The following is a 12,602-nucleotide window of genomic DNA, read 5'->3' on the forward strand; positions in this document are numbered from 1 at the left end:
GTAATACTGTCATTATTTTGGCTATTGATGAGGATCCCCGAGGTTGATTGCGAATGTCATTTGAAATACAAATTGCTTTAAATTGGACAATTTTGAGGATGGTGGATATCCAACAGGTATTTGTCAAATGTGGTCGTCAGTCCATATCATCTGGGCATCGTGTTGGTGCCAGTGACATTTTTGTGCAATATTCAGGAGTTTTTCTGATTTCACTGTATTTTATTATGACGGAATGTAAGTGAACACATGTGGAGATTATGACCGTTTCGAGGAAGACTGCGAAAGAGAGATAGAAATGAGAGGAGGATGTGGAGGTGTGATCCGCGTTGGGAGTCGCACACAAACGGTACGATCAGTCTTGTGAAAATGAGCGTTTTTATTTTTCTCTTCTCTTGGCATGTTAGTTATCTTGAAAACGGGTATATCCCCAGCTCGCGATGTTATCGAATATCTAAACAAAACGTTTGCTTGAATTGCTTTGTGTGTCATGAAACATGTTTCTGAAAATGGGTAAAAAATGTTAAAGTAACTTCATGCGTCGCCGTTTATTATTTTACACCAATATTTTAATGGCACAGTTATCCAAACCGAAACAAAATGCTGCTTGTTCTTTGAAAATGTTTGACAGATTATAAATGAGTGATACTGTTTAAATCTGTAAGCAAAGAGTAAGGCCCATGCTCAGTTTAACTGCAGACAGATCTAGATAATTCTGCGCCACTATTCCCCAGTCTGGTGGTCAAAATTATTTTAATTCATTACCAATAAAAATAATTCATATTAATACGATTGCATGATTTTTAACTTTGGTGGTTTCGGATTTTGCTTCCTTAATCTCGGATGCAGAGATATTAATAAGTATACAAACATAAGATTTATTTATTTATTTGTATTTAGAATTAAAAAAAGCATTAAAATTTTTTTTTTTTTTTTTTAACGGATCAGGCAGCAGATAAATATAGCTGCAAGTGTGTGCTTTTGTTGTGATAATAGCTAACGTGGTGCTGTGTTAACTTATAAATGTAGGTAGCAAACGTGGGGACAGTATATTGCTTTGGTGTAGATGTGTTATTTGATGTTTTGTTTTAATATTATTATTTTTTTATTTATTTAACTTTTCCTGCATTATTGGGCCCGCCACGTCTGGATTAATCTCATTTCAGCTTCACATCTAAAAACTAAAACCTGCGGACTATTTTAAGATAAACGAACGATATAAACCAAAACACTGCAACGTCAACCAAACTCAGTTCTGATAGGAATTCGCCAGATAACAGGAGCTGTTACCAACACCGACCTGTTCCTCTGATCCTCAAACGCAATAATTCAACCCACGCGCGCGCGAGTGATGTGGATCTGCACAACGCCGCGAGTGTTAAATACACAGCTAATTATGCGTATGAAAATTAAACAACAGTGTTATGCTAATTTAGCTGGTTTCAGCTGTGTCTTCAAGCACTCGAGACTAGCATTTTAACTAAATGAATCATCAAAGTAATTCATCTTTGCTTGGAGACCCACATTTATACCTGTACTTAATCATGTCTTTTAGGTGTTAAATGCTTTGCTCGCGAAGCCGTGACCAGCAGAAAATCAAGAGCATGCTAAATTTGTTCATCATATCGAATTTTATTTTCTGTTGTTATGTCAAATAATTTTGTTTGCTGTTGTTAGATAGTACTTATTTAAATAAAATTTGTACTTTAATAATATAATAGCCTAATAATGTCAGGACATTATTATTATGCACTGATCATGTGAAAACAAGTTGTTTGTGAAGGAACATTTCAATGATTCCTTTTAATGTGTAGTATTATGTGTTAGTGAACACTGTTTGAAACCAAATATCAAAACCAAACATCACAATCTGATTATATTTGTACGTTGTGTCTGGTAAATGTTATGGCTCAGCGTGGTGTCCACATAAGGCCTATGCGTCTCGGTCCATTCCCTAAATTTTTACATTAGCATTGCACAATAGAGTCACAGGTTGGTCTTGTTTCTTGAGTTTATCAGGTCCGTCGGACCCGACCCTTGGATTACCAATCCGCGTCGCTCTTGGAGGGAGTGGACCAATCAGAGAGCACCTTGGATAAATATTCATGATTCCCTGATTCAAACCTTTGAGCGAGTTTGTGTGGATCCACAGCATCGTACCTAGACTTTTCACAGAGACAAACTACATTTTCTTATGAATGGAAAGTGAAAAAATCAGTTGAGCTTAAATTGGGATCCATCCTTCACTCAGATCATAGAAGAAAACAAAAAAGCAGGGAGAGAGAGAGAGAGCGAGAGACATGACCATGTCTACAATACCAGAGAGTCTTAACAGCCCAGTCTCAGGAAAGAGCGTGTTCATGGAATTTGGGCCACCAAGTCAGCAAATGTCGCCTTCATCTATGAGCCACGGACATTATTCAATGCACTGTTTACACTCCTCCGGACACCCGCAGCACGACAGCGCGTACAGCCCGGCTCCGTCCTTCCCCAGATCTCTGCCTTATCCATACGTCAACTCGGTCGGTAGCCATTCCTCCAGTCCGTACCTCAGCGCCGTGCAGACTTACCCAAACAACTCGGCTCTGGCGCAGACCAGACTGGAGGACCCAGGTAAGAAACGCTGCATGCGTGTCTTTGGTCTTCTCTGGTCGTTGCATTTGTCGGCACACTGCGAGAATGTTGGACTGGAGTAGCCCAGATGTGCTGTTATTAGGCTTGGTAATTATTTATTGCGTAATGCTATAAACAATGTATGCAATTAAGGCTAATTATACCTAAAGTGCCGCCTGTAAAACTTGTGCACAGTGATGTGAGCCGCGCTGCATGAACAGTCGGTGAGACAGCTTCTTTTCTTTCTCCCTCCCAGCCCCGGAGTCAGAGAAAAACACCGTGGTGGAAGGAGGAGAGGTTCGTTTCAACGGGAAAGGCAAAAAGATCCGCAAACCCCGGACCATCTACTCCAGCCTCCAGTTGCAGGCTCTAAACAGGAGGTTCCAGCAAACTCAGTATCTGGCTCTGCCGGAGAGAGCCGAGCTCGCCGCGTCCCTGGGGCTCACGCAAACACAGGCATGTGCTTGGCTTTTACGCGTTTTCAATAAACCAATTCGATTTTGTGCACGAATTTACACAACCATTCAATGCTTTACTAATTGCATCTTCTCATGTTAGTTGTGAAATCTCTATGTAACACGGGCCTGTAGTTAATCAAGGGTTGCATCTGTTTGAGGGAAATATTTAAAGAGAATTAAAATCGATTCGATTGCATGCGATGTAGATAACAGAAACAGATGCTGTCGCTCGCTCTGACTTCCCTCGCCTTTTTTTCTAGGTGAAGATCTGGTTTCAGAATAAACGCTCCAAGTTTAAGAAATTGATGAAGCAAGGCGGAGGAACAATAGACACGAACGCTTTGGCAAACGGGCGCGGACTGTCCACCGGATCTCCATCCGTAGCGCCCGTCTGGAACTCAACAGCCAGCGTCAAAACATCCACACCGACCTCGTATATTCCCAGTTACACCTCATGGTATCCCACAGCACACCAGGACACTATGCAGCAGCCGCAGCTCATGTGAACCAGCACTGCTGACACAACCCCGCCCCTCTATCCAGCAGTGGCCCAGTTCAGGGGACCCAGCACAGGCCAGTCACTCTGCGGCCTTACACACACACTGGCCCTCCGCAGCCCAGACCAGATGCGACCCAGAGACGCTCTCTAAAAGACACCTGCTGACACACTGGCCAGCGTGGACTGAGCGAGGGTCGTCTGCACCGGAGAGGAAACGCATCTCTTTTTGAATTGAAGGGAATGCCGGGAAAGTGTGTCAAATCAAAGCTACTGCTCTCCCCCTTTCCGTGACTTTTTTGATGTGTAAAAAAAAAAAAAAAAAAAAAAAAATTCATGACAATGTACCTAGTCAGAAATGTATTTCATTTTCTTCAAATTTGTAATTTTCCGTCAGAAAATTGGAATTACCGGTTTGTCCATCTCCAACAAAGTGCTGGTCTGTGAGTGCATGAGAGCGACATGAACATCACACAGAAATGCGCTTTTTCCAAAAGCTCATACAGTCGCTTCAGGCTTCGCCGTGGCGCGGTGAATGTGTAAAAACTGGAAAAATAACACCGTGAGCAAGTATGAACGTCTCAAGATTCTCCCCATTTTAAAGGGTACAAAGAAACCTTTAAACAAAGTTATTTTGTATGTACGGCGTTTTGTGTTTATTTAAATATAACTTATTTAGAAATGTTTTTTGTTTGTTTGTTTGTTTTTTATCTGTTTGTATGTTTTATTTAAAATAAATGTTCTTTAAATTATGATGTGAGGCTGCATTATAAAATAGAAACACTTCCCTCGGATTTGAACCCAGTTTGTAAAGCCGAATGTTTTTTTGGATGCCACAAAGAGGAGCGGAGTGCAGATAAACGCGTCTATCGTCACCGTTAGATGGGAAGTGTTGACAGCTCTAATGTACAGAAATAGTCGTTTTCGTTGTGTGCTGAATAATTTGTGCAAAAGGATCTAAACATGATTGTGTTGATTAAAATTCATGTGTCTTTCCGTTTCACATTGAGAAATAGCTACCGGTCACATTAATTTATTGTTTTTGTTTCATGGAGTCTTGTATAATGTGTAAACTCGAAAAGTAAACATCTGCTTCTGAAATAAGTTACAAAATGTCATCGCAACGTTTATTGCTTTGCCAAAATATGAATGAAACTCAGGTAACTGATGACACAACTGAACTTATGCAAAAATCAAACTTGCTTTGTGAATAAATAGGCCTATCTCAATATTTAGCCAACTTGTTTCAATATCCAAAATGATTTGTTGTCTAAAGATACCGCGCTTTTCAAACTAAATAAAAAAGCATTTTGATCATTAAAAAAAAAAAAAAAAAAAATCCCGTACAGATATTAAATTAGCATAAACTAATTTACAAAAATCGTCATATTTTTCTCACTCATTTTTTTAACGACACCTCTAGCTTTTAATTGCAATCTGAACCCCCGATTAATCTTGTGGTGGTTTCTGTAACACAGTAATTCCTCCGACAATAAGGCCACTTGTTTCTTTTCACTTTCGTTTAGCTCTATAAGCTCTTTTCTGCTCTTGTGTGGTTGCTTTTGAAGGCCGTGTGTTAAGTGAATAATCGGGCAGGTGCCGCTCATAGAGGGGCAGATGAAGAAAGACTGGGGCTGGGAGGGGGGCAAATGCAGATAGGTAAAGAATGACATGTTCAAAGGGTCTTTTGTTTGGGGCTGATGCTTTAACTGCGCATTTTAAGAAAATTCTGATGCAGATAGATGCCGGCAAGCAATAATAGAAGAATATAATATACAGTTAGCTGTTATTTTGTTCTTTCGTGGATTTATTCGTTCGATTCTATTCTTAATAGTTCAGTTTACTTGTTTAATTATTATTATTATTTATTAAATGAATAATGATAAAAAATGTAGGGTCTAAAATTGGATTTGAACAATAAGATTTCAATACATCTGCATCCTAAATATATATATATATATATATAGCTATATATATATATATATATATATATATATATATATATATATATAAAGAGAAACTAAGATATAAGAAATCCTGTGAATTTAGTTGGCCTTGCATCTGCTGTTTGAGTATTGAGTTCTTACCATTGCAGTGGGTGCTGGGGGTGCAGCAATTATTGTGACAAATTTTGACACTCTTCATGTGTGGTCTTTAAAAATGGCCTGGTCAAAGCAGGAAATGGCCCCGCGCGCTCCGATCACGAGCTCAATGCTCCAGCAGCTCTCTCTCTGACTTCATTAATACGACTCCAGATTAATATATATAGGCCTATATGTGTGTGTGTGTGTGTGTGTGTGTGTGTGTGTGTGTGTGTGTGTGTGTGTGTGTGTGTGTGTGTGTGTGTGTGTGTGTGTGTTATTGTTGTTTAAACAATGTAGTAGTCCTGTTATTATTATTCTTTGCAGTCTCCGCCGTGGTGTTATAGATCACGATGTTTATTAATTCGTTTTATGCTTTTGATGCTGTGCCCATTTTACCGGTTTACAGAGAAAACTGCACTCATCGGTTTTTTCTTCTGTCGGTAATTTCCATCCCTCTAGCTAATTTTCAGAATATACGGATAAATAACGGATAAATATATTTTCTCGATGACTGGCTAATACTGATATGAATCAATGCAACAACTTGTACCGCAGATTTGACTAGTGTTACAAAAATATAAATGTTAAATATGTCATTTTGTCGCCTAAAAATATTCCAAGCACAACTCTCGGGAAGGAATAAAAGAAGCATCCGCGTTGTTCTGTCTCTTTCTCCGACATGCAGCTGTGGAGCAGAGAGGGTCAGCGTTATTTCTCTCTATTCTCCTCTTGATTACGCGCAGGGCCCATCAAACCAGACATAATTACAGTCATTCCCTCCTTACTTATTCTAATGCAGCTTCCCATCTACGGGATAATTATGAGCAATTTTTTTTCGCACGTGGAATCTTTTGTTAACAAAAGAGATAGCGCACTGAAAGAAAATTTGCTGTGCCATGGGGGAAAAAAGAAAAGGGAAAAAAAGCGAGTGAAATAGGTGCGCAGCGGTAGTTATAAGTAAGGCTGGCAAATTGCTTGCAGGTGTATACCGAGAGATTTGTCAATGGGAAGAGGGATCGAAATGAGCACAATGTCGGAGTGATGAAGGCAGAGGTGAAATTATAGAACAAGGGCTGCTTTATTTTCGACTGGATTCTATAGACAAACTATCTCGCAATTTCAGACAGCTTTATTAATGAGGTAGACCACTCTAGTCTGATTCAAAGCAGCAAATTTTGTAGCTAGTATATTTTGTTTTCTCCACATAACCGAATAAGATTTACCAGAGAACGGCACGTTTTAGCCTCCAAATTCGTTCAAATCAGCCAACAGTATTATTCGCTTATAGTGACGACGTTTTTATTATTGTTACTTTTTGAAGAATGCTCCGGCGATATTTCTGTCTTAAATGCTCCAGTAATGCAACATAAAATTTCAAAATACTATTTTGCTCAGAGGCTTTTAAACCACATCGTTTGACTTCTCAAAATTCATCATAATAACGTGTGCAAAAAATAAATAAAATAATGATAAATAAAAAATAATAATAAGTTCTGAAATAAAATGTGTGTGAAATGAATGCGCATCCGTCTTACCTTAATCTGCAATAAACGAGAACACAAAGAGTGGCAGTTCGTCTTATAGTAGCTATAAGGTGCCTGTCAGTCTTGAGAGAAGCAGAAGAATAGGAAAAGAGCATCCAGCAGTCATGGCATAGCTTCGGCTCTTTGGGTCCCCAAATCTGCCTCCTCTAGCTGGGCTCAGAGCTGACAGACGCTCTCTGAGCAGGAATGAAAAATCCTGCTTTATTTTCCCTCTTTATAGCTGATGGAAAAAATTGCTGATTATTAGCATAAATGTTTACTCCTCATTACGCTGATGACATTGTGCACTCGAGATCTTGGTAATCTTTGGGAAAATTATGAGTAATTTTTAAAAATTTAAAGCAGCAGTTACCATGCAATTCAGGCTAATTTTGCGTTGGCTCCAAACGGATATAATTATCGCGGAGTCAAGATGTTATGCTAAAAACTATGCATTGATATTACCATTTATTATGTACATACAACTTTGACAATGTTGATGCTTGAAATAGCTGGAAATTGTCTTGCGCAAAAATTACAGTCCATATTAGGACATCTAAAATTGCGAAGAATTATATAGTAATTGCAGGCTTTCAGATCGGGGAGCCAGAATGCTCAACTGGAGCAATTGTGGATAAAATTACAGATCAGAGTATAAATTAGGGATGGGGTATGGCATTTTTCAAGTTGTCTACAGGATTCCGGAAGTGTCTAAAACCACAGCATTGCTAATCTTTCAGAGAGAAAGGCACGCAGAGCATGCGCTTGCAGACAGCTCCAATACAGTTTTACATTCGTTTGCATTTGCAAGGTGTGACACTTGTCCACGTTGAACCACCTGAGTTAAGAGATTTAATCCATGGCCATGTTTGCTACATACACCGAGACAGCAAAAATACAGGCTGACAGAGACCCGCGCGCAAAACGCGCTGGTGCATGTGGTTAAACGTCTGGCTTGGAATATGGGTTAACATGATCCGGTTTGCTCGGAGGGCTTGTGCGCTGCATTTGATGTGATAGGTCTATCTCATTGTTCTTGATCGCTTTAAACCTTCCCGAGAGCTCGTCTCAAGGGACGCGCGGCGTGGGTAAACCGTTCTGCGTTAACAGCGCGTTACTGAGGCCTTTACTGAAAGGCGCTCTAGAGGAAGCCGACCGCTATTGGTTAAACACGGCATTCCCGTTCCCGTGTGGTTATACTGCTGAACGGATAAAGTCTGGACCTTGTGGATCTCTGCGGGGCACATTTCAATAAGGGCGTAGTCTCACCCCGGGGTGACACCATAACATCTTGTAATGTGGCAATCACTGACAGGATACATCCTCATTACATGCATCTGCTTTATAGCTTTTGAATCCTCAAACAAACAGATGCATGTAACACCAAAAGCAACCCGTGATACTTGTATCATTTCAAAAAGAACAACGGATAATAAGCCACGAGCATTTAACCCTATCTTTTAATTTGAGAAGTGAACTAGCTGTGACTCTTGTCAAACATAATTAATACTAGGTCTGCGCTGTAATAAATTAGTTATGTTATAATAACGTTAAAAAACATCTTCGTTTTTCTACTTGATTTTAGGAGTTTAAAATTGTGCATGCTTTTGCTTTGAAAACGCGTTGATGTTACTTCAGATTTGATTTAAGGAATTAACACTTTTAGTTTTGTTGGTTATTTGTTTGTTTGAAGTGACGCATTAAATGTGCACGCATTGGTTTCAGAATGACGCATTACTCAAATTCCCCTGCACGGAATTCGGCATTTTATTTTCTACTCAATTAACAAGTTTTCCTTTGTTATATGCCGTGGAAAATTAATGTAGGCTACACGGCAGTCAAGTCCCTGTTACAAAGGCCTTGTATTGTGCGTGGGCTGGTGGAAGTTGTGAGAAATGTTTCCACGTTGTTTAGCTCGGGGCATTTGTGAGCCTGCCTTTTTGGCTGCGCTGACTTCATAAAACGTCTGGAGCGCAGAGCTCTGACTCCAGAGAGTCTGAACCCAGCAGAACGCCTTCATGCCGGGGCGTGTTTCCGCGCGCATTCCCAGCCCGGGGCTCCCCGAGCCTTTGTCCTCACGTTTTATGCATCCGAAAATGTAAGAAAAAAGTCGCAGTGCCTAAAGGGAATTATTATTATAATTTTTTTTAAAGGTTGCATGAACTCTCTTGACCTACTTATTACAGTGTAAGCTAGACACACCTGTCACGTTAGTCAACAAAAGGTAGTTTAACTTTGTGGGTTTTGTGGGAAACATTTACGAGATGTTGCATCGCGTCTCCAGCCAGACTTATTAAAGACTAGAGACTCAACTGGCGCCGAAGCAAGAAGAAGAAGGCGTGGACAGTTCTGCGAAAAAAATAAAAATAAAAATAAAATAAAATAAAACCCATACCAACAGTGAACCAAAGAGAGAGAACAAACTACATTCGAAATCCCCAAATGAATAGATACATATAAATGCATTAACATGGAAGGTTTCATTTTATTTAAATAAGTCTGAATCATTATAGTGTCAGAAATGTTCATTCGGTTTTCAAAATAAATAGCCTAAAACAAAGTACTCCAGAGAAAATACCCTTTTACATGTGAACATGACTTTAGGACAATCAGTAGCTTACGAGTGTTTTTCATTAGTGTTTTGTCCATATTATTTAAAACAGTGAGAACCCTATATGATATACGAATGACAACATTATTAAACACGCGGTGGAGCACACGTACAGAGACGTACACCCGATTTCCAACTTACCTGACGCACTAAATATCAAACGAACAAAAAGTCTAAAAACAAATCAAAGACAGGCGCATGAAACACATTTACGGTGGAAAGGGACAGATAAGTTATTTTCAAAAGGCACCGAACAGCTTCAGGTTGTGCTACATGTGCTCTTACACCCTGCTGCAATATTCACTCCATCAGTGTCCGCATGAGCTCTCTAGGCTTTGGATAATAGTAGTTCACCGAGCAACTGGTTTGAATCCCATAGAACAAAATAAATAAATACAAAAATAATTCTAGCCTATATGTTTGATTCTTTAGTGTCTGCTTGTTGACGACAATGCATGAAAAGAAACAGTGTTACGCCCAAAACGCACTGGCAATGATCAACGTGGCAAAGGTCATACTGGAAAACAGGCCTAAAAGTCATTTGATGCAAGTTCGCAAAATGAAGTCCCCAGTTTTTGTTTAGAGTCTGTCGAGTCAAAATATGGTCCCGGCGCTGACACTTGTGTTGTGGTGAAGTGGCGGCTGTAGATGGCTCGTGGAGTACCAGGGGTAGTTAGTCAGAAAGGAAGGGGTAGTTGTGCTCGGGGGGCTGCTGCTGCTCTGAGACAAACCCGTGTGAACAGCGCTGTGCGCGAAGTCCCAGGCCGCGTTGAGAGGCGGCGAAGGCTGAGCTGGAGACTCACTGGAGGCCACATGCTGCTCGGGTGGGATTTCTCCATTCTTCCACAACTTCTTGAACTTCGAACGACGATTCTGGAACCAGATTTTAACCTGAAAACAACAACAGCAACAACTCAGTATCTCGAGCAGAATTGTACACCCTTATGGAACAGCTGTTAATAATATTTTATAAAATAAGGTGTTTATATATATATATATATATATATATATATATATATATATATATATATATATATATATATATATATATATATATATTACCTCTGTGTATATAGTAAAATGTCAAATGTTGTAACCTTTTTGATCACTGTTTGTTACAAAATTAAAAGACGGGAATAAGGTGTCTATTATACTACTACTACTACTACTACTACTACTACTACTAACTAATTATTTATTTTTGTTTTTATTTATTTATTTTTGAAAAATTTACATGTTTTCTTGTCATTATTATTATTATCATCATCATCATCATTATTGTTATTATCGTTAAATCCCCATTTTCTTAGGTCAGAAATTTTATTTATTATTACGCATTTTATTACGTCAAACAAAACTATTTTTGAGGAGTATTTGTTGTCTGGAGGAAGTTTTAGGACGCGTCTGTCCGTACCTGTGTTTGCGTAAGGCCCAGAGAAGCGGCTAGCTCAGCTCTCTCCGGCAAGGCCAGATACTGGGTCTTCTGAAACCTCCTCAGCAGGGCCGCCAGCTGGAAACTCGAGTAAATAGTGCGAGGTTTTCTGACTTTCTTTGGTTTTCCATTAACCATTCGAATCTCAGGTTCACTTTCCTCTTTTTCTGGGGGAGAAAACAAACAAACGAAGTTGTAAAGACGTCTGAAAGAACGAAGTTGTCACAGACTAATATTTTAAAATTTTAATAACTTCAGGAGGCGTTCAAGATTGTTGGAGAGTGAAACTTCATTGTCACTCTACAACAAAAATAAAACATTAATAAAATAAAACCAATATTTTAGGTTTCAGATTTTATCATTAATAATCACAACAGAATGCGCAATTAACGGACACTCATCAAAATTATGATTAATGCATTGCATTAAACGTCGCTCTCTTCACTTTTGTTCAGTAATTGTGCAAACACACAGGCTAACATTGTAATTTTAAAGCCAATTGTGACCATGAGTTAGACCGCAAAGTGAGCAAGAGAGAGATATTTACCAGCATCTGCAGGAGGTGCTGAGGAGCAGGAGCCGTACGTGCCATAGGAGCCAAACGCGTTGCCGAAGCCCAGCTCATATGATTTGGTGTTGTACTGGACGCTGTTCATGCTGTTGTTCTGGTATTGGTAAGAGCTGATCTGGCCGTATGGAGAGCCTGCGCACTGCCCAGTCTGCTGGTTATTGTTATAGTAGCTGCTGTCGGTAGCGGTGGAGACCGGAAGAGTCGGGGATTCCTGGGATTTGTGAAGACTGTGGTAACTGCTGGAGGTAATCTGGTTTGAATGCATATCTGTACTGAGGCTGTCAAAAACTCCAGTCATGTTTTTCGTAACAAAAAAATACTTCAGTGCAAGTCCAACGAATGAGCGAACCCATAAAATCTCTCCTAAAGCGCAAAACTGAATACGGTTTCTGAGTTGTGTTGCATTCCACTTTGGAGGGATACAAACGCAGACGCCACGCAATGCAGAACTGTGATTGTCTGTCAGCAGAGATGCGGGAGGACGGACATTTATCGCGCGTCACGGGGGAGGATGAACTTGTGCGCCTGAAGCAGCCAATGAACGCAGGATACACACTGCTCGCATATGCACGCTCATGGTGATGGTTATGTGCTGCATGAAAACACACTTCATGGTGCTTTCTTCAAAAACATTGACAAATATATTTTTATAGCCTACATAATGCTTAACGTAGGCTAACATTAATATAGCGTGTTCAAATTAAAACCTTGATTCATATTCCACGCATAGCTCTATATTCTGAATACATGGACTTCTTCTGTGAATCCCTATAACGTTTGCTGTTTTATTATTAAACGTTCAAACCAACGCGCACAG

At 39.7% G+C, this 12,602-nt stretch overlaps 2 protein-coding genes across 2 annotated transcripts; one reads left to right on the plus strand and one right to left on the minus strand.

Annotated features, from left to right (window-relative positions):
- Positions 1–1,937: 1,937 nt before the first annotated feature.
- On the plus strand, positions 1,938–4,990 carry LOC109057232 (distal-less homeobox 1a). Its single transcript, XM_042730628.1, has 3 exons — positions 1,938–2,610; positions 2,867–3,066; positions 3,329–4,990. The coding sequence occupies exons 1-3, from the start codon at positions 2,298–2,300 to the stop codon at positions 3,572–3,574; spliced, it is 759 nt and encodes a 252-aa protein (XP_042586562.1). The 5' UTR covers positions 1,938–2,297; the 3' UTR covers positions 3,575–4,990.
- A 4,651-nt stretch (positions 4,991–9,641) lies between these two features.
- Positions 9,642–12,262, minus strand: LOC109057242 (homeobox protein Dlx2a-like). The gene is made up of 3 exons (XM_042730629.1): positions 11,762–12,262; positions 11,197–11,381; positions 9,642–10,673 (listed from the first exon to the last, which is right to left on the minus strand). Exons 1-3 carry the CDS (start codon positions 12,081–12,083, stop codon positions 10,377–10,379), a joined length of 804 nt encoding a protein of 267 aa, XP_042586563.1. The 5' UTR covers positions 12,084–12,262; the 3' UTR covers positions 9,642–10,376.
- Positions 12,263–12,602: the final 340 nt, after the last annotated feature.

The sequence above is a fragment of the Cyprinus carpio genome, chromosome B9 (genome assembly GCF_018340385.1).
Source record: "Cyprinus carpio isolate SPL01 chromosome B9, ASM1834038v1, whole genome shotgun sequence".
Taxonomy (NCBI): domain Eukaryota; kingdom Metazoa; phylum Chordata; class Actinopteri; order Cypriniformes; family Cyprinidae; genus Cyprinus; species Cyprinus carpio.